At 34.9% G+C, this 21,154-nt stretch overlaps 2 protein-coding genes and 1 long non-coding RNA gene across 7 annotated transcripts in view; all 3 read right to left on the bottom strand.

Annotated features, from left to right (window-relative positions):
• The window catches only part of LOC143220012 (uncharacterized), a gene marked incomplete at its 3' end in the record, with an annotated part of 383,990 nt that overhangs the window by 356,548 nt on the left and 6,288 nt on the right, over positions 1–21,154 (bottom strand). The window lies entirely within an intron of this gene.
• LOC143220010 (uncharacterized) lies at positions 182–4,708 on the bottom strand. Of its 5 annotated transcripts, none has more exons than XR_013011533.1 (4): positions 4,622–4,708; positions 4,236–4,323; positions 3,850–3,917; positions 182–3,776 (listed from the first exon to the last, which is right to left on the bottom strand). It is a non-coding gene; the product is annotated as an uncharacterized LOC143220010 (long non-coding RNA). The 5 variants fall into 5 exon arrangements; XR_013011535.1 differs by having other exon boundaries at positions 3,850–4,125; XR_013011534.1 differs by having other exon boundaries at positions 3,992–4,323.
• Positions 17,178–19,262, bottom strand: LOC143220000 (zinc finger protein 862-like). Its single transcript, XM_076445763.1, has one exon. The coding sequence runs from the start codon at positions 19,260–19,262 to the stop codon at positions 17,178–17,180; it is 2,085 nt and encodes a 694-aa protein (XP_076301878.1).

Here is a 21,154-nt window from a genome sequence, read left to right on the forward strand (position 1 = left end):
TGCAATCTCCTTCCAAATTACGTTGTTCCTCTTCAAGCCGTTTTTAAATTCGGCTTCCTTTTCTCTATATAGATCTATTAGTAGAAGTACTGCCCCATCAGGCCACGTGAATGACTTGTTGGGGTTGGGGTGTTCAATTTCCTCACGTAATTCCGTAGCAGTAATATTATCCATTTTGTTTTAATCGCTTGACAGAAACTGCTTTCAAATTTAGCGCTACTAACTTCGCATCAAACGCTTCACTTCAGAGCTGTGGTAGCTGATGCGATGTTAATGCGCGAGAAGTGGTGGGGATCTAGGGAATTCTAAGCGATTCATGCGTTGAAGCGTGAAACGGGACGCACCCTATGTTTCTTCTATTACGATTGTGTTCATAATAAATATAATTAGTTAAATGATCTCTCTGGATTGTTTGATTTAAAATCTCCCACAATATGCAGGGTGCGGCGCAAATTAGTCCCCACAATTTTTTAGCCATTTCGGGTGGTCGGACAGAAAAGTGTTTCGTACCAAAGTTAATCAGTATTTAACCGACAAGAAATTGCAATTTTTTAATTTGCAAAAAATCAAGGTCGCTGTCATATCTTTTAATGGAACTGGATATTTTTAATTTCATAATATTTTTTGTAGGCGACGTCGAAACGAATTCAACGACCTGCTATACCAAGCGTGGGCAATTTTGCCTCAATTGAGGCAAAACTGTCCCCACCGTAGCGCCCACTGTCCCCCACCAGCATCCGTCGTTACTATGTAGGAAGGACGCGTTTCGCATGTCGCAAGCAGTGCGCAGGCCTCGCGCATCGGAGCCACGAGGAGCGCCACCGAAAGGAAGCTTGGTGGGAGAAGCAGGCGTTTGAGGGGCTCCACCCGTGCCCACGTCTGTGCTATACGATACCTTTCAGATAACCTTGAAAGAAAATATCGCCATGAATCAATTGCCAGAATATCTGAAATAATTCGACGGTCGGTAATAGCAACGCCTCGCATTTAGAGGTAAACAAATGATTGTAAACATTGCTTCAGAACTTAACTCACCAAAAACCTAATATATATGGAGACAAATTGAAAACACAAATGTTAAACATGTACATGTAATTAATTAATAATTTAATTAAATTTCAAGGTCATCTGAAAGTCATTGTATAGCAGGTCGTTGAATTCGTTTCGACGTCGCACAGTGGGGTATTTCGCTGAAAAACTGGAATAAAATATTGTAGCGTTATTTATGGGCTCATGGTCATAAATAAGTAGGTCGTTGGATTCGTCTTGACGCCAGCTATATGATTATCAGATAAAAAATGTACTTTAACATTTAAAAAATCAAAATACTTTTTATTTTTTGTCGAAAAAACATTTTTTTTAAATTTTAAATATAGAATTTTGTACATGTCTAAATACTGTTTAACTTTTATTTCAAACATTTTGTCGTCAGATTATCCGATTTCTTGAAAAGTAGTGATATCTGAATGCTTTGATTACGATGTACTGAGTTGAGATAGGTGTACAAACTCTTCACAGATTTCATTCTGCTATCATCTAAAATAGTATTGTTATCAATATTCCAACATTACCAATCATTCTGTAAGTTTTTTTTCGATTTCAAAACTTTATTGACAATTTTGGTAAACCATTCCGCTGTATTCCGCACTCTTTCTGGTACCATTACATTCGATAAAGGTTTACGATCATAGTCCAAAAAGAATTGGTTCCGAATCGTTCTGAATTGGAGAGTTATAACAAATTTAAGTAGAAATGAGCGTCGAAAGTGGCGACTTTCGTTTCAAAATCGAATAAAACTTACAGAATGATTGGTAATGTTCAAATATTAATAACAATATTAATTGAAATGATAACGGAATAAAATCTGTGAGTGCCCTGTACACTGTACACCTACCTGAACTCTGTACATCGTAATCAAAGCATTCAGTTATCACTACTTTCAAAGAGTTCGGATAATCTGACGACAAAATGTTTGAAATAAAAGTTGAACAGTATTTAGACACACATGTACAAAATTCTATATTTAAAATTTCGAAAAAAATTTTTTTTTTCGACAAAAAATAAAAAGTATTTTGATTTTTTAAATGTTAAAGTACATTTTTTAGTTCATAATCTTATAGCTGGCGTCAAGACGAATCCAACGACCTACTTATTTATGACCCTGAGCCCATAAATAATTCTACAATATTTTATTCCAGTTTTTCAGCGAAATACCCCACTGTGCGTCGCCTACAATATTATGAAGTTAAAAATACCCAGTTCCATTAAAAGATATGACAGCGACCTTGATTTTTTGTTGAAAATCGATTTCTTTTTAAATTTAAAATATTGCAATTTCTTGTCGGTTAAATACTGATTAACTCTTTGGTAAGAAACATTTTTCTGTCCGACCATCCAAAGGGGCTGAAAAATCATGGGGACTAATTTGCGCCGCACCCTGTATACACATAACAGAAAAAGAAATATATATAAGTGAGATTATCAAAAAACTAAATGATAATAAAGCTCCTGGGCTCGATAGTATAGATGTAATATTACTCAAAAGAATTGTCCTTACACATCTAAATTTTGTCACTGAAATGGTAAACATATATCTAAAAACTGGAAATTTCCCTACCAACTGGAAATTACAAAAACTTCTCTTAACCCTTTGATTACGGCAGACTTTGAGACGCACCAGCCATACCATATGGTAGGAATTTATTCGCGATGTATGTACACCGAGAACGGAGAAACATCTTGTTAGGAGTGAATTTGTGAGAAAGTATATTTAAATAACCGAAACCCTGAATTCCACTATATTAAAACATCATTTATTTAAAAATAACTGCAAAATACACAAATAAACATATTTAAATAATATATGACTTACGGAATATGTAACAGCTGAATTAGCGTTCACTTGCGTCTGTCTGAAGATTTGCCGTAATAATAATCGATAAAATTTCCCAGGCCTAGTGTGGACCAAACTAGATTAACCGTACCATAACAGCAATATTTTTAAGCGCCTTTAGGTGCCCACTGTAGTGAAAGGGTTAATTAAGAAACCAGACAAACTCGATGGCATCCCTAGTAGTTACGGGTCGCTTGCAATATTAAATAATCAGTCAAAAATTATTCGAAAAAGTTATCAAAAACAGAATGGAAGCAAACCTACAAAAACATCCGTTACACTAGATATATAATATACTAGTCTAGAACTAACAAACAATAAAACCGAGCTCATTCTTTTAAATAGAAAAAGGATCCACCAACCTTTGCACATTAACCTTGGAAATAATATTAACATAACACCATTAACAGCATTAGATACATTGGCATCTATTTAGAAAAGAATAACCAACACTTTGCATATATCAAAAAAGCTACTGCTCAAACTACAAATGCTGCAAGTATGCCGGCGAGGCTCACGCCTAATATAGCAGGGCCAAATTTTAAAGCTATGTTCCTGTACTATGATGTATATGAGTTCAAAGTATATGGGTTCAAAGCTATCAACTTGAACAGAAATAGGAAAAGGTTAGAACAAACACAAAAGCAGGCTCTAATTAAAGTCGTTAGAGCGTATAAAACTATGACTTACCTTAACGTAATAACTGGCATTCCCAATATAATAGATATCATCATTGAAAGACGCTTGCTGGCGGAATGGAAGAATAGCATGAAGAAAAATATGTACATCAATAGAGAAAACAAGCAAACCATACCTAGGAGAAGCATTAATATCAGAAGAAACTAGAATGAGAACGTCTCAAGCAATAGTTCCGAATCACTACCTAGAAATAATAACTATATTAGAAATACTATCGATGACAAAAACAGTAGCAAAACATTTAAAGTTATACTCACCGCTGGAATGAACACGGAAGAGAATATAGAGCCAAACGTATTTAAGATATGACGTAAAGAAATTCGAGCTGAAATCAGAAGAGCAATTTATACTAAATTTCAACTATGCTGAAATACAAACTACAACCAAAAACTAATGCACCTCTCGATTCCAGATATCAATCGCTGGAATGCTTTGCCACGCAATGATATAACATATTACACCATACAATTTCTTACTGGGCATGGTATCTTTGCCAACTACTTAAGAAAGATCAATAAATGTAACACAGAAATCTGCAATGAATGGTTGAAATGGTTGAATACGGTTGCAATGAAGTGGACAATGTAAATCATACACTACTACATTGCAATAAATGGAATGAAGAAAGAAGAGAATTTTATACCAAAAATAATTTCACAAATTCAGTCCAGATCCAACAGATTAGCGAAGGGATTCACAAATCCGACGACACGTGGCGAGACTTCATAAACCTGTGCAAAATAATTATTTTAGCCGAACAACAGACGGAAAACGAAAAATAGAGAAAAGATAGGGCTAACCAGAACATTAGAAGAATAACGCGCAATTAAATAAATATCAGAAGAAGTTATTAAGATAACGCGCAATTGTATAACACCTCATAACCTTCAAATCACTCACTAAAATATTTACATACGCACACTATGACATATCTTATTTAACCGGTAAACCACGACTAAACATTTCACAGTACCGATCCACTGAACGTTAAAATACGAAAGAATAAAAATAATATATAAAGCAGCTGACTTGCGAATATAGCCCTATTTAAGCTGATGTAAAACGTACAGACCAGTACCGACCATGGTACAGACCAGACTACAGACTGATACAGACCAGTGATGCCAGAATCGGGGACGCGAGGACGCTTCCCCTCCAGCACAGGTTCCCCCTCTCTGACGGACCGTCCTCGCCGTAGCTTCTGCTGCGCACGCGCTACACACGAACGTACTTCTACTCTGCCCGTGTGAGTGCATGCTCGATTGCACGCGCGCTACACACAAGCGTATCTCTACCATGTCCGTGTGACTACCTGCTCGACCGAACGCGTCGGCGACGCGTTCCTTCGATTTTCACCAATTTTCATGTTGCCGAAGTTTCGGAAGCACGAGTCGGAAAGTCGGGATCTGGAGACGGCGCGCATTTGAATCCCGGGACGGGATAAAAAACCGGGTTTAATGGTTAATCCTAAAATATGTTTTGTATTTCTTAAAAAATTTTTCTCGTTGATTTTTAAAGTTAAGGTAGTCCAGAAGGCCCCCAACACAAATTGATTTTTAGTCGAACCATGCTCAATAAACAATTACGAAAAAATTTATAAATATTAATTAAAATTAAATAAAAATTAAAATATTATAAATTATGCAGACATGTTTAAAAAAATTGAAAATCTCGAAACATTCGAAGAAAATGCATATTTCGTATTGAACTTTTCGAGATACCAGTTTTATAAAAATTCATTAGTCCGATATTATTGAAACAATTGTCCTTAATTTTTCTCAGAATTTTTTATAAATTGTATCGTTGTTAAAAAATCAAAATCAATTTTTTCGATATTTCTTTGTTGATGTATTATGTAATACTGAATATTTTTATAATCAGAAAAATAATGTACAGACTTGATAATGCAATATAAAATATTTTATTTACGTTATATTTCAATATACATATGTGCATCACTCCTAACAATTTTGGTAATCACATAATTATTGTAACGACATTTTACATATATCAGGTCGTTAAGTATGAAACTAGACAAATAAAACACAAATTTCAAACACATTTGTCAAGTTTCATACATCTCCGGTTACGAAAATCGATTTTAAATGGTCCCTGCCTTTCTGTAACATAACAAAAAAAAAATAATTAGTTAAAGTCATGATTGCAAAGTATAGAATAAAATATTAATGTATAACTTTATAGTATAGTTTATACTTATCTTTTCTTTGAAGTCATTCACTTGAATCTGCTAATATTGATTTTACGTTGTCCAGAAAGTCCACTCCAGCTGACACACACGCGATTTTGAATAGGCCTCTGCCTTTCTATAGCATAAAAAACACATAGTTAAAGTTATAATTATACAAAGTACAGAATGAAATATTAATGTAATCATATACTTATCTTTTTTCTTTCAAGTCATTCTTGAATCTGCTAATATTGATTTTACGTTACCGCGATTTTAAATGGTCCTCTGTCTTTCTACAACATAAAAAAAACACATAGTTAAAGTTATAAGTACAAAGTACTTACAGAATGAAATATTAATGTAACGATACACTTCGCTTTTCTTTGAAGTCATTCTTGAATCTGCTATTTCATTACCGCTGACACCCACGCGTTGCTATATTCAAAGAAAAAGTAGACCTAATTAAAATCGTAATTCTAATTGCAATCTTGTAGGACTCAATATAAATAGTAACGTATACTTATCTTTTTTCATCGATGAATATGGTCACTCACTAAAATAAATTCCTAATAAGATAAAAAAATGTTAAAAACCCATTAAAAGGTATTAAAAACGCGACAAAGAAACTGGAGGCTGTTTACTATAATAATAATAATAATAATAATAATAGTATTTTATTTCCCATTTCGGGGTACAAACGCGGACCTCCGCTCCGCTTACAAACTTCACCTTCCTTATCTCTTCATTCTTAACTTAAATTTACACTTAAACGCGAGAGAGAGAGAGAGAGCACACCGTTCACTCATTCCTCACACATTCTTCTTCACTCCTGACAGGGAGATTTTCTTCGTTCAAGAGTAAGTTGCTTGAGAAGAATCCCCATGTCATTACAATGCCATGCGTGTGTCATTCTGCAGCACTGGCAGCAAGTGCTGCTTGTGCTACACTTCCAACGGAGTGTGACGAATTGCTTCGTGGCGTCCCTTCGTTTATACATAGCAGCCCTAAACGGACTGCTATTTATCGCCAATTTCAGGAGAGTTATGAGAACTGTCCTTTGAAAATTCTCAAATTATCGGACACACGCTGGCTTTCTAGGCATCTGACTGTGGTACAATTTTTAGAAACTTGGGACGTTTCAGTCAAATTTTTCAACGAGTATAGCTTTTCGGAAGGCTCGGCAGCTGCTAGGAGATTTTCTTCGCTCCTGAGCAGATATGACATTAAAGGATATTTCTTCTTTTTGGAAAATGTCCTTGATGCTATGAATAGTTTTAACGCCTCCTTCCAAAGTAGGAAAACGTTGGTGCAGGAGTTACAACCGTCTTCAGCAAGGTTGCTTCGATTTTTTTTGAAAAGGTTTTTAAAACCAGCGCTTTTAGATTGGCTTAGCGAGGTGAGGGCGATAGATTTCTCGTTGGAATCAAATCAAGTTCCACTAGATCAAGTGGAGTTTGGTTCCAGATACCACGATTATTTGGAAGAGGCAGTTAGGGATGGAATGGCGGAAGTTGAGGTGTCCACCTTAAAGAAAAATTGCTTAAGGTTTTATGTGACCTTATGCAATGAACTGAGAAATCGTCTTCCTCATGACGATATTTTCCTCAGACAATTGACGGTCTTCAAATCGCCCGATTCCCTATTCAACAGCGACAGAGATTTAACTTTTCAAAATCTCGTAGCTGTCGCTAATAAATTAGGGAATTGGAGTGCCGTAGATCTACAAAAAGAGTGGGACTTTTTGTACTACGGCACTTTCCGGTCGCAGAGGGACCAATGGTCGAATCTGTCTTTTGACGATATGTGGGTAGACATCTGTAACCAAACAGACCCGAATCATGTTCTTCGTTTCCCCCTTTTAACTTCTCTAATAAACACGGTCAGATGTCTTCCGCACTCGAATGCCGAGGCCGAGCGAATTTTCTCTTTGCTTCCCGACATAAAATCTCGAAAAAGGAATAAAATAGGCGCTGGCCTATTAAATTCCATATGTGTGGTGCGCACATCCTTGAAAGCTAGACAGGAGTCTAGTCGCACCATGTCTGTCGATGACAGACATTTATCCCTTATGTCGGGAAAGCATTTATATGAAAATTCATCGCCCTCGCAAAGTTATAAACAATTAACTTTGCACTCGTTTACGAACTAGTGAGGTCGTGTTTTCTTCGTTAATCGTTCGATAGTTTAGTTCATATAGTAAACAGCCTCCAGTATGGATGAAGAGAGTGGAAGAGATGAGAGAAAGGATGAGCAGCGGAACCGGGTGTCCAGAGTGTGTGAATGAGTGAAGAAGAATGTGTGAGGAATGAGTGAACGGTGTGCTCTCTCTCTCTCTCGCGTTTAAGTGTAAATTTAAGTTAAGAATGAAGAGATAAGGAAGGTGAAGTTTGTAAGCGGAGCGGAGGTCCGCGTTTGTACCCGGAAATGGGAAATAAAATACTACTACTATTATTATTATTATTATTATTATTATTATTATTATTATAGTAAACAGCCTCCAGTTTCTTTGTCGCGTTTTTAATACCTTTTAATGGGTTTTTAACATTTTTTTATCTTATTAGGAATTTATTTTAGTGAGTGACCATATTCATCGATGAAAAAAGATAAGTATACGTTACTATTTATATTGAGTCCTACAAGATTGCAATTAGAATTACGATTTTAATTAGGTCTACTTTTTCTTTGAATATAGCAACGCGTGGGTGTCAGCGGTAATGAAATAGCAGATTCAAGAATGACTTCAAAGAAAAGCGAAGTGTATCGTTACATTAATATTTCATTCTGTAAGTACTTTGTACTTATAACTTTAACTATGTGTTTTTTTTATGTTGTAGAAAGACAGAGGACCATTTAAAATCGCGGTAACGTAAAATCAATATTAGCAGATTCAAGAATGACTTGAAAGAAAAAAGATAAGTATATGATTACATTAATATTTCATTCTGTACTTTGTATAATTATAACTTTAACTATGTGTTTTTTATGCTATAGAAAGGCAGAGGCCTATTCAAAATCGCGTGTGTGTCAGCTGGAGTGGACTTTCTGGACAACGTAAAATCAATATTAGCAGATTCAAGTGAATGACTTCAAAGAAAAGATAAGTATAAACTATACTATAAAGTTATACATTAATATTTTATTCTATACTTTGCAATCATGACTTTAACTAATTATTTTTTTTTTGTTATGTTACAGAAAGGCAGGGACCATTTAAAATCGATTTTCGTAACCGGAGATGTATGAAACTTGACAAATGTGTTTGAAATTTGTGTTTTATTTGTCTAGTTTCATACTTAACGACCTGATATATGTAAAATGTCGTTACAATAATTATGTGATTACCAAAATTGTTAGGAGTGATGCACATATGTATATTGAAATATAACGTAAATAAAATATTTTATATTGCATTATCAAGTCTGTACATTATTTTTCTGATTATAAAAATATTCAGTATTACATAATACATCAACAAAGAAATATCGAAAAAATTGATTTTGATTTTTTAACAACGATACAATTTATAAAAAATTCTGAGAAAAATTAAGGACAATTGTTTCAATAATATCGGACTAATGAATTTTTATAAAACTGGTATCTCGAAAAGTTCAATACGAAATATGCATTTTCTTCGAATGTTTCGAGATTTTCAATTTTTTTAAACATGTCTGCATAATTTATAATATTTTAATTTTTATTTAATTTTAATTAATATTTATAAATTTTTTCGTAATTGTTTATTGAGCATGGTTCGACTAAAAATCAATTTATGTTGGGGGCCTTCTGGACTACCTTAACTTTAAAAATCAACGAGAAAAATTTTTTAAGAAATACAAAACATATTTTAGGATTAACCATTAAACCCGGTTTTTTAAAAAAAAATTTAGTCCAAATTTCGCTTCGATATCTTTTTTAGATCAAAAGTTATAGCAAAATGTGCACCGCGCCGCGCCGCGCCGTCCCGGGATTCAAATGCGCGCCGTCTCCAGATCCCGACTTTCCGACTCGTGCTTCCGAAACTTCGGCAACATGAAAATTGGTGAAAATCGAAGGAACGCGTCGCCGACGCGTTCGGTCGAGCAGGTAGTCACACGGACATGGTAGAGGTACGCTTGTGTGTAGCGCGTGTGCAATCGAGCATGCACTCAAACGGGCAGAGTAGAAGTACGTTCGTGTGTAGCGCGTGCGCAGCAGAAGCTACGGCGAGGACGGTCCGTCAGAGAGGAGGGGGAACCTGTGCTGGAGGGGAAGCGTCCTCGCGTCCCCGATTCTGGCATCACTGATACAGACTTGCACACCAGTGATGCCGAAATCGTGGTACTGTGGTACCAGAGAGTATATGAGAGTGCTCACGCCCGGGTTTTGGCCGTGCCCATATAGTGCTGCCCCCTAGTCTAGTACTTAGCCTGGATCAGCTCCTACATCATCTTTAGCATGGACAAGATCCTACATCATCTTTAGCTTGGATCAGATCCTACATCATCTTTAGCCTGGATCAGATCCTACATCATCTTTAGCCTGGATCAGATCCTACATCATCTTTAGCCTGGATCAGATCCTACATCATCATTGGCCAGGATTATGACATACAATTCATATTATTTTATATAAAATATGTAACTAATATATAAATCTCTAATAATATAAATTATATTCATAGAAGTATTTTAATTTTTCCCGAGCTTTTGTTGCAAACTCTAGTTGTAAAAAATAAAAAAGCCGGAAGATTTCGAAGAAACACAGATTTTATATCGAAGCTTAAAAGCGACCATCTTGGAAATTAATTTAATGTGATGAAGTACTTACTGTCATCAATACTGTCTCCAATTTTTTCATATTTTTAGGCACAGTTATTATTAATTAAACCAAAGTGAAAACCAATTATTTCTACGAAAATTTAGAAGAATAACTTTAGGGTTACCCTGAAATTTTCAGAATATGTTTTAATTGACACAAATCTATAAAACGTATTTTTTAAATTTTAAGTATAGATAGACCCACATTAAAAAGTTGTAAAACGCAACTTTTAGTATTTTTTCTATAATTCTGATCAATTGCAATTTTTTAATAAACTTCTTTTCACATCCTGCAGTAAACTAATTGCTCTAGTTTCCAAAAAAAGTTCAAATCGTATAGTATATTAAAATAGTGGTAAATCTACGCTACAGACAGGGATTGGAACGGTTATGAAAATAACTGTTTAAACTGTTATTTTTCGGTTCTGATTGAAATAGTTATTAAGAACCGAAATGATGTTATGTTATAACACTTATAACTGTTACGAGAATATCGGTACTGGCTGGCAGTTCTGGCTTATATCGGTTACGGTTACGATTTTGGAGAACCGATATTATGTATTTCGGTTCAGGATTTCGGTTCCGGATTTCGGTTCTCTGTCATTCTGTATTCTATATTGTGTTCGACCTAATATTTATTATTTAAACAATTTATAAATAAATAAATTTTTATAATTTGTTTCTATAGTAATTATTTGAATTGTTATTTCAATAATAATTTATTGTTAAAATAATTGTTTAAATAAATAAATTTTTATAATTTGTTTCCATATTCATTATTTGAATTGTTATTTCAATAATTTATTGTTAAAATAAATAGATTTTTATAATCTATGCAAATTTGTTATTTGTTTTTATTTATTTAAACAATTATTTTCACAATAAATTATTAGAATAATATAATTCACAAATAGAAAAATATATAAATTTATTTATTTAAACCAGTGAGATGAGCAACCCCCGCGGACTGCAGTGGGCCAAAAGTGAAAACATAAGAATACGCGCGGGCCGCAACCGGCAACGGACGCAATTGTTGGAAGTAACAATTGAAAATCGGCGACGAAGGCCGCCTCGCCGCGCCACTGGTGGCTCATGTCGGGCGAAGTTATTTTGTTTTCTGGTTCGAAAAAAACGTCGACGTTACAAACTTGAAAGGGTGGTTTCTCAAGATAAAAGTCTGCTCTATCGCGTGGTATAGTTCGATTTTCCGCTGGACCCTAATTTTTTGAGATAAATTGAAAAATATCCTCAAAAATTGGTGCAAAAGTAGTGTCTCTTCGTCTTTAATCATTGTTTAAACATGTTTAAACAATCATAATGTATTAATATTGGATATCACTGTATTCGGGAAAGTCTACAGAATCTTTTGCTGTAAAGAACAATTCAATATCTTTTATAATAACCACAATATTTGTTTAAAGTTGAAAAATATGTTTTTTTTTCAAAGCCATGTTTTTCAAAAACTGTGCGTATAGGAGAAAAATTAAGGACAGATTCGGAATCAGCGCAAACAACTCTATAACAAGTTCCCAACAGTATATTGAAAACAAATTTGGTGTTGGACAGTGTAATCGGTTCTCCAGAACCGTTAGGCCTGTTGCACAGTCGAGCGCAATTTTCCGGTCTCAAATACGTTCTAAAATTCTAAAAAAAATGTTACATATTTTGGATCCTAAGACGCATTTTATAGAATTTTTTCAGATTTTTTGGTTGCAAACTGTGGTCGTAAACAATGAAAAACCCCCCAAAAATCGGAAAAATGCAGATTTCTAGAAAATATGAAAACATGCTTTTTACTGTTTGGTTCCTTGATAAAGTACTACAGCAGGCAGTGTCGTCAATTTTTTTCAGATTTTTTTATTGTGGGACATCATTGTCAAACTTTTCTCGACGTTTCTGCTGTGAGGAGGAAAGTTATACTTATTGATTTTACCGCGGGTGTATATTAAGTAATTTTTAACGTTATTACATTTTACTTTATTATTACATGTTATTATACATTACAAAACGCAATTGTTTGACCTAAGAAATGCGATTTAATAGAAAGAAGAATTGTGTTCTGTGCGCGATATATGTACATACTGTGACTCGCAAAAATTTTCGGACGCTCTAAAAATGATAACTTTTTTAATATTGTACTATACGATTTGAACTTTTTGGGAAGCTAGAACAATTAGTTTAGTACAGGATGTGAAAATAATTTTTTCAAAAATAGCAACTGATCGGAATTGTAGAAAAAATGAGAGACACTTGGGGAAACTAAAACACCTGGCAGAAGACTGTGAAGGGGTAGAAAGAATTAACATAGGTATAGAAAAGATAGTACAGGAGAAAAGAGTGGGAGAAATTGTAGAATGGGTTAGGAGTATAGAGAAAGAAAGGAAAGAATTAATCACAAGGGATAATCAAGAGAGAGGCAGGATTAGCGGGGAGACATTGGGATAGATCAACATAGACAATAAGGTATTTGATGTGGCATGGGATATGGATGAATGGGTGGAGGAACGGATGAATGGATAAATAGAGGGATGAATGGCTTCGAGAATTATAATCCAAGTCCAATTTCTGGGCCACGAGGCTGAAATAAATAAATAAATACGTATTTACTTACTTACTAAAAATTGCATTTTACAACATCTTTATATGGGCCGACATTGAAAATTTAAAAAATACGTTTTGTAAATCTGTGTCAATTAAACATATTCTGAAAATTTCGTCAAAATCGGTCGACGTTGCAATGAGCTACAAACGTTTTAATATAAAATAATAATTCTTAAAATATATTCTGTTATTTTACACCGATATACCCGACCCGACCCGTATCATGTTACAATGTTTCTCTCCACTCCACGGCGACCGAAACCCTCGAGCTTCACTTCCCTTTTCTCCGTTCGTCATCATAGAATAGTGTTTCCTGAAAATTGAATGTCTCTGGCCAGACTCGAGTTTTCGACATTTATAGCAAGCTTGCTATAATCGTATCTTATTTGTCAAAATTTAGTTTTCCATTTAAAATATTTTGTTGTTAAAACTCATTAATAGTTTTAAATAGTACTTGAACAATATTAAAAATAATACTGAAATATTGGAATATTACAATTTGGAATGAAGGGTCTAGCCGGACGAGGTAGTCCTCCGAATAATTTAAACAGCCGTTGCGCCATTCAATTTTCGGTCAATTTTTCCCATTTACTTGCATTAATTTAATCATATAATTGCATTTAATTGAAATTGATAATTGAGATTTTTTCCCGATTTTTTGGTTCAAAATGTTAATTACACAAACTGAAAAACACGCAAAAATTCGACAAATGCAGATTTATTAGAGAAACTGAAAAATAGCATTGTTCATAATTTTAGACTAGCAACATACCAGAACTTTTTTTACGACAGCGCGTAAACGACAAAGAGGGACTTTTCAATGACTCCAAGAAAAATGAAAAACTTAATGACTCCGAGAAAAATAAAGAACTTAATGACGCTGAGGAAAATGAAAAATTTAATAACTCCAAGAAAAATGGAAACTTCAATGACTCTATGAAAAAACTTGACGGCACTGAGGAAAATGAAAAATTTAATAACTCCAAGAAAAATGGAAAACTTAATGACTTTGAAAAAAATAAAGAACTTACTGACTCTGAGGAAAATGAAAAATTTAATAACTCCCAGTTAACAAGCAGTCTTCAATGCCTCTTAAAAATGCAATTAATCATGTAGGGATTGATCAGGTGTTTCTCGCTATATTAAAAAATATTTACAAATCCTTTGACAAATTCTGCTTTGTGGCGTCAGGATACTGCTTTCGACATTCCATCACAGTTTGTATAGTATACATATATTATTTCTCCTCTTTGTTTCTAGATAAAATTTTATTATGATCCTCCATTAGTTTAACGCCCCGTTCAGCGGTATCATTGCATTCAGCGGTACCACCTTCAGTCCATGTTTCAGTCAGACTACTTATTATTCATAATAACTTCTTTTTCCGATATTAGAACTATTTTTACCACGTTTTTATTAACTCGCTTTCTTGTTCTTTTGTAGATTGGAGCGTATTAATGAATTTATTTATATATAATATCTCTGTCAGTTATGTATACATATATGAAAAAACTCTTCAAACAAAATTTTTAGTATATATATAAGGAGGTGGATATATAGTATCAAAGAAAAAAAAATGTTTCAAAGTCATTATTTAAAGTTTTCAAGGTCACGGATGTTTTTTCTATCAACAACTGTTTATGCTATATATGGATTCTTAAAGAGAAAAAAGACAAATTCAACGATATATCATAACGTCTATTTATGTCATGATTTAAAAAATTCTCATTTTCCATTAAAAACTCATTTTCCCATGATCCAAACGGCCCCAAAATTTTTCCAGACCATTTTCTCAACATTTGTCACAATTCTGGTTTACGGGACCAAAAAAATTTCATGGTCGAAAAATAAGGTCCACCCTAATGTTGTATATACGTAAATTACGAGAAGCAGTAAAGAGTGCTTAACGTCGAAGAAGAAAATCCGGGTAACTAAAACTTAATATGTACTACATTCCACGTTATTAGAATAATTGTAGTTTAATTATGATATATTTTAAAATTGATATAATTATATCAACATTTTTTATTTACACCTAAAAACGCCACTGTCTCGGAAGGAAATGGACATTCGAGAGAAGCAATGAAATTAGAGCATCATTGCGAAAAAAGATGAGTTTGCAATAACCTCAATATACATTTTATGAAATTCTATTATAATTATAGTTATGACTGTATTTTTTAATAAATAAACTTGTGTATGCTAGTATAAAATCAATTTATATATATTATACAATTTATTTTATTATTTGTTTGACAACTAATAAATCTACAAATTGATTTATAAACTAAAAAATACTTCCTGCATTTTCGTATACTCCAATCAGTCCAAATAAATACCATCAACCTGTTCTCGATCATATACCAATTTTTATTAATGCAATTATGACAGTAACAAAACGTTTCTATTTAAAATGAATACATATTTTGAACATAGTTTTTACATTTTTAATTTTTTGGAAGGTTAAAAAATGTAATTAAAAAAGTAATGAAAAATAAAAATTAAAAAAAAATCCCCGCTGCACGGGGACTCGAATGCTAGCTCCAGATTGCGATTCATACGCTCGACGGCTCGACAGCCGAATTTCAGTTTCGCTTCCGCCGTAAAGCAATAGAACATGGCAACATGGCAAGTGCTAAAAATAGATTGTGGCTGGCATAAGCGCACAAGCAGCGCACACGGATATAGTAAAGGTACGTTGGTGAGTGTAGCGCGCGGGCGCGTTGCTAACACGATACAGTGTCTTCTGTGGTGGCCTCTGGTGGCCTCCTGTTTCTCACTCCAGTCAGAATATATCCTAGAGGGCGTAAGAGAAATATTCGAGCGACACAGATGTCGTCAGATGTGCTAACAGTAAAGTGGGTTCTGTTTCTTGCTAAAGATGATGTAGGTTCTGTTCCATGCTAAAGATGATGTAGGAGCTGTTCCAGGCTAAACATGATGTGGAGACAAAAGCGGCACGGCCAAAACCCGGGCGTGAGCACTCTCATATACTCTCTGGTGGTACTAAGCCGTGGTACGAGACCCCCCCACTATGACCTACCATTGCCCCTACTGGCCTTCTCCAACTCGCTCGCGCGCTACACTCACCAACGTACCTCTCCTATGTCCGTGTGCGCTGCTTGTGCGCTTGCGCCAGCCACAATCTATTCTTAGCACTTTCCATGCATTGCTTTACGGAAACCAAACTGAAATTCGGCCGTCGAGCGATTGAATCGCAATCTGGAGCTACCCTTCGAGTCCCCGTGCAGCGATTTTCATTTTTATTTCTTTTAATTACATTTTTAACCTTCCAAAAATTTAAAATATCCAAAATATGCTAAAAATATATATTTATTTATCATAGAAACGTTTATTACAATAAAAATTGAATGTTCTTCGATGCTCAGCACCATGTACTGCTGCTCGTAACGTACAAGTCGTCTAAGTCCTGCGGAGTGAAAAGGAAACAATTAATAAATATTTCAACTAAATAATATACACACATATGTATGTATATACAATAAAAAAATATAATTATAGTAGAATTTTATAAAATATCGAGGTTATTGCAAACTTATCTTTTTTCGCGATGACGATCTAATTTCAATGTTCCTCTTGGATGTCCATTTCCTTCCGAGACAGTGGCGTTTCTGTGTAAATAAAAAATGTCCATGTTAAATGTATCATAAACTTCATAATTTTAATAACGTCGATTATAGTACATATTAATGCCGTTTATATCACATTTAAATGTTAGTTTTACATACCCGGATCTTTTTCTTCGACGTTCAGCACCATGTACTGCTGCTCGTAACGTACAAGTCGTCTAAGTCCTGCGGAGTGAAAAGGAAACGATATGAATATTTTAAATTAATAATTTATATATATGTATATGTTAAAAGATACTTATTTATAGGTAAAAATCAGCTGAACACAAAATTGCAGCTGCATCGATAAAATGAAAATGTACCCGCCGCCAGAAGTCAGAACTTTTAATTAATGAAGAAAAATGCAACCCTTACAAGTCTACAGCTGCATGCAATGTTAACTTGTGAAAGTTTTGTGCATGCGGCGGACTTGTATTTAAATGCTTCCCTGACATTAGCCTTAAATGTCCATCATCGATGGACATGGTGCGGCTAGACTCTTGTCTAGCTTTCAGGGCTGTGCGCACCACACATATGGAATTTAGGAGGTGAGGTCCTAATTTATTCCGTTTTTTATTTTTGATGTCAGGGAGCAACGAAAAAACTCTTTCTGCCTCGGCATTGGAGTGTGGCAGACATCGGACAGCGTTCACCAAAGATGTTAGGTGTGGAAAAATGGGACAGTTGTCCGAATTTTTTTGCATGCCGATGTCCATCCACATGTCGTCGAAAGAAAGCAGTGCCCAACGATCTTTTTGGGATTGGGATGTGCCGAAATACAAAATGTTCCACTCATTTTGTAAATCTTCGGCACTAAAATTTCCCAATTTTTGGGCAACTGCAGCGACATTGAGGAAAGAAGAATTCCTGTCGCTATTTAACAATGCAATGGACGACTTGAAGACCGTCAATTGCGTAAGAAATTTATCGTCATGGGGAAGGCGATTTCTTATTTCATTGCTTACAGTGATAAGAAACTGTAAGCAATTGTTTCGGAAGGAGTGTAACTCAACTTCGGACATCCCATGACCTAATGCCTCGTCCAAGTGATTTTCGGTGTCGGGTCCAAGACGCACTTCATTAAGTGGAACTTGGTTTGATTCCAAAGAAAAATCAATTCCCCGAACTTGGGCTTCTAAAAGGGGCTGTTTAAGAAAACTCTTAAGGAAGAAGTGAAGCAGTGTTGCAGAAGAGGGCTGCAACTCCTGCACCAGGGTGTCTCTACTTTGGAACGAGGCATTAAATACATTTAGAGCATCCAGGACATAATCGAGGAAATGAAAATATCCTTTAATGTCGGATCTGCTGAGTAGAGAAGAGAATTTCTCAGCAGTTGCCAACTTTTCTGAAACGGCATACTCTAAAAAATAACCCTGGAGATCTTCCCAAATCATAAGAATCCTTTTGACACACTGGTGCCTTGCCAGCCAGCGTGTCTCGGATAATTTAAGAACTTGTACATGAGATTTATCGTAAATCTCCCGATATTGGCGAAAAATAGCTGCCCGTTTGGGGCTGCCATTAACGAAGGATGCGACTCCCCGAAGTAAATCGTCGCATTCCTTAGGGATGGTAACGCAAGCAGCAGTTGCCGCCAATGCTGCGGAATGGCAAACGCACGGCATAACAACGACGTTTGGATTTTTTTCGAGCAATTTGCTCTGAAACGAGGAATGGCTTCCCATCATTACAGAAGCGTTGTCGCAGCTAAGAGCAACGATGTTCCTTAGCGGAATTTGCTTTTGCAGCAAATCATTTTCAAAAGATTTGAAAATCTTTTCCGCTGAACAGTCGCTAGCATCAAGATGAATTAACTGCAACAGCTCTGTCCTGATAGACAAACGACATGGCTCAATGTATCTCACCATTAATGATAGCCATTTGTCGTTTGTGGAGTCCGAAGTTTCGTCTTCGTAAACTGAAAATTTCGTATGCCGTACGTTATCTACGATGCGTTCGGTTTCCCGAACGCACAGAACATTTGAGATTATGTTTCCGCACTTCGTGCGGCCTACTTTCATACCCTGTAAGACGGCAGGGTTTTTAGCAATATCTTGCATGAGTGCAAGAAATTTCGGGGCGACTGAGATCGCGATATTGTTTTCGGCAAAGAAAGCCGCATATCGGATCTCAGCGATTCTTATTTCCTTAAGGAAGGGACGCGATGATGTCCCTTCTTGAAGAAACTCGTCAGGTTGATTGTCCTGAACATCGGGCTCATTATCCGAAGGGGTATTAACAGAGAGCAATTGCTCTATGTTATTTTGATGAGCCCGTGTGGACGAATGTTTGCGAATTTCTGTAAGTCCACAACCGAAGATTTTGTTGCAGACTTTACAGACGCATTTCGATTCGTCGGAAGGAAGTTCTTCCAACCAAACCTTCAGAGTTTCGTCAGCGTCGAACCAGTGACGCTGAAATCTCTTCTTGGATCTTTTGGCGGGTACACAATCCATTTTATCACCAGTATCACTACGCTGAAAATGAACTAAAATATATAATTAAAAACAAGCGAAATTTAAGACAAACTCGCGCACGATATTTAAAAGTCTCTGCTTCGAGAGCCTGTCAAAACTACACTGTTGCACTCGTCCCTTTAAACTCGCGTCTTTTGTCAACCACGCGGTGTGGTATTCAACGCGCGCATCAGATACGTAACGCTGATTTTCTACTGTTTTGGGTGATTCGTTTTACGCATGTGCGTGATAAAAGCGGGATAAACTATTATGTCTATATTATAACGGCGAGGAGAGCATAGAGTAAATGTATTCCCATCCTTGTCTGTCTACGTTCACCGTTGCCACCGTGCGCTCCAATGTTCGCCGCTACCACCGCGCGCTCCAATGTTCGCCGCTGTCATCGCAGCTCCATTTTTACATACTTATATGTGAATTTTTCAAGAATGTATAATACAAATATTATATTATTTTAAGGTGGTTCGGAACCCACCGTAATAAAAAGTAGGTCCCGCTTGTAAATTAGGCTGTGAGAGTGGAAAGAGAAGGGAGATTGGTAAATGGATTTGAATCCCTGAGGGGACCAAATATCATATACATACATAAATACAATAAATAAATATTATATTATTTTAAAACTTCTTGAATATTTATAAAGTATTAAATTTCTTTTCACTTTTCTTTTATCTTAAGGCAACCTAGTAAAAATAATACAGGGTTATATTTACTTTATTAATAAATTTATTAATAAATTTGATTAATACATCTTTTATTGTTATTATTTTAAATGTGCAATAATAAAGTAAATATAACACTGTATTATTTTTATGTTCGATCTCTTTTTCAATACCCACAAATAAAAAACATGCAATTTCTATTTAAAAAATCATTGTTTAATGTCAGATTTCATAAATTTTAGGATTGAAACTGAAAAAAAGATTTTAGCGACCTACTGATTACCATTCTTTCTCGCAACGCCCTCCACCACAGCGGTTCTTGTTCATATGTTAACGCGAACTCTTTATGAATGAGTCGAGATTTTCAAATACAATTTTCTCGGAAAATCTTGAGAAGCGCGCGCTACTGCTTTGCTAAATTACATTTGGATACGTCATCTTCATATACTGCAAGTTTCAGGAAAATCCGGTTCCCGAATACCTTGGCCTCTCCTTGTTAGCGAAAACCAATACTAAAATACTTACCAAAATTTATATTCCTATGACAATGAGACTGAGCCGAAATATTAGACTGAGTAAAATAGTATACATAAGCGAATTGTAAGCGTCCATAAGAATCGTTGGTCATTTTTTTGTTATGTTTATTTTTAGTACTAATTTCACTAAGAGAATATACCAATATATATATATATATATATATATATATATATATATATATATATAAACCAATAAACATATTTACGAACAAAAATGAAAATTGTTGAGGACTTAGGATTCGGAAACGCTGGGATAGTTTTTGGCGGAGGTTTACGCTCCACGAAGGTCAAATTTTTTTTGTCATGAAATATATATTTTTCTAATTATTAATTACATCACAATAAATTTTATTCACCTAAAAACATTTCCTAAACATAAACAGTGTCTTAGCTGAATTAATGGCTGTCCACCACAACATAAATACATTTTGTTTAAAGCAAAAAAATAATATTATTACATTGCACTCTATCGAAAAATCTGAAAGAATTGATAATAATACTAATGCTAATACCTAACTGCTGTAAAAGGAAAAATTTGGTCACACGAAAGCTTGTAAACAAAATCTGCATTTTTCGATTTTTCGTACTTAGTATTTACAAAAAAATCTGAAAAAATTCCCAATCATAAGGAATCATATCTACAAAATTGTAAAATTTTTTTAGAATTTTTAAGTATACA

Source organism: Lasioglossum baleicum, unplaced genomic scaffold, assembly GCF_051020765.1.
Source record: "Lasioglossum baleicum unplaced genomic scaffold, iyLasBale1 scaffold0130, whole genome shotgun sequence".
In the NCBI taxonomy this organism is placed as follows: domain Eukaryota; kingdom Metazoa; phylum Arthropoda; class Insecta; order Hymenoptera; family Halictidae; genus Lasioglossum; species Lasioglossum baleicum.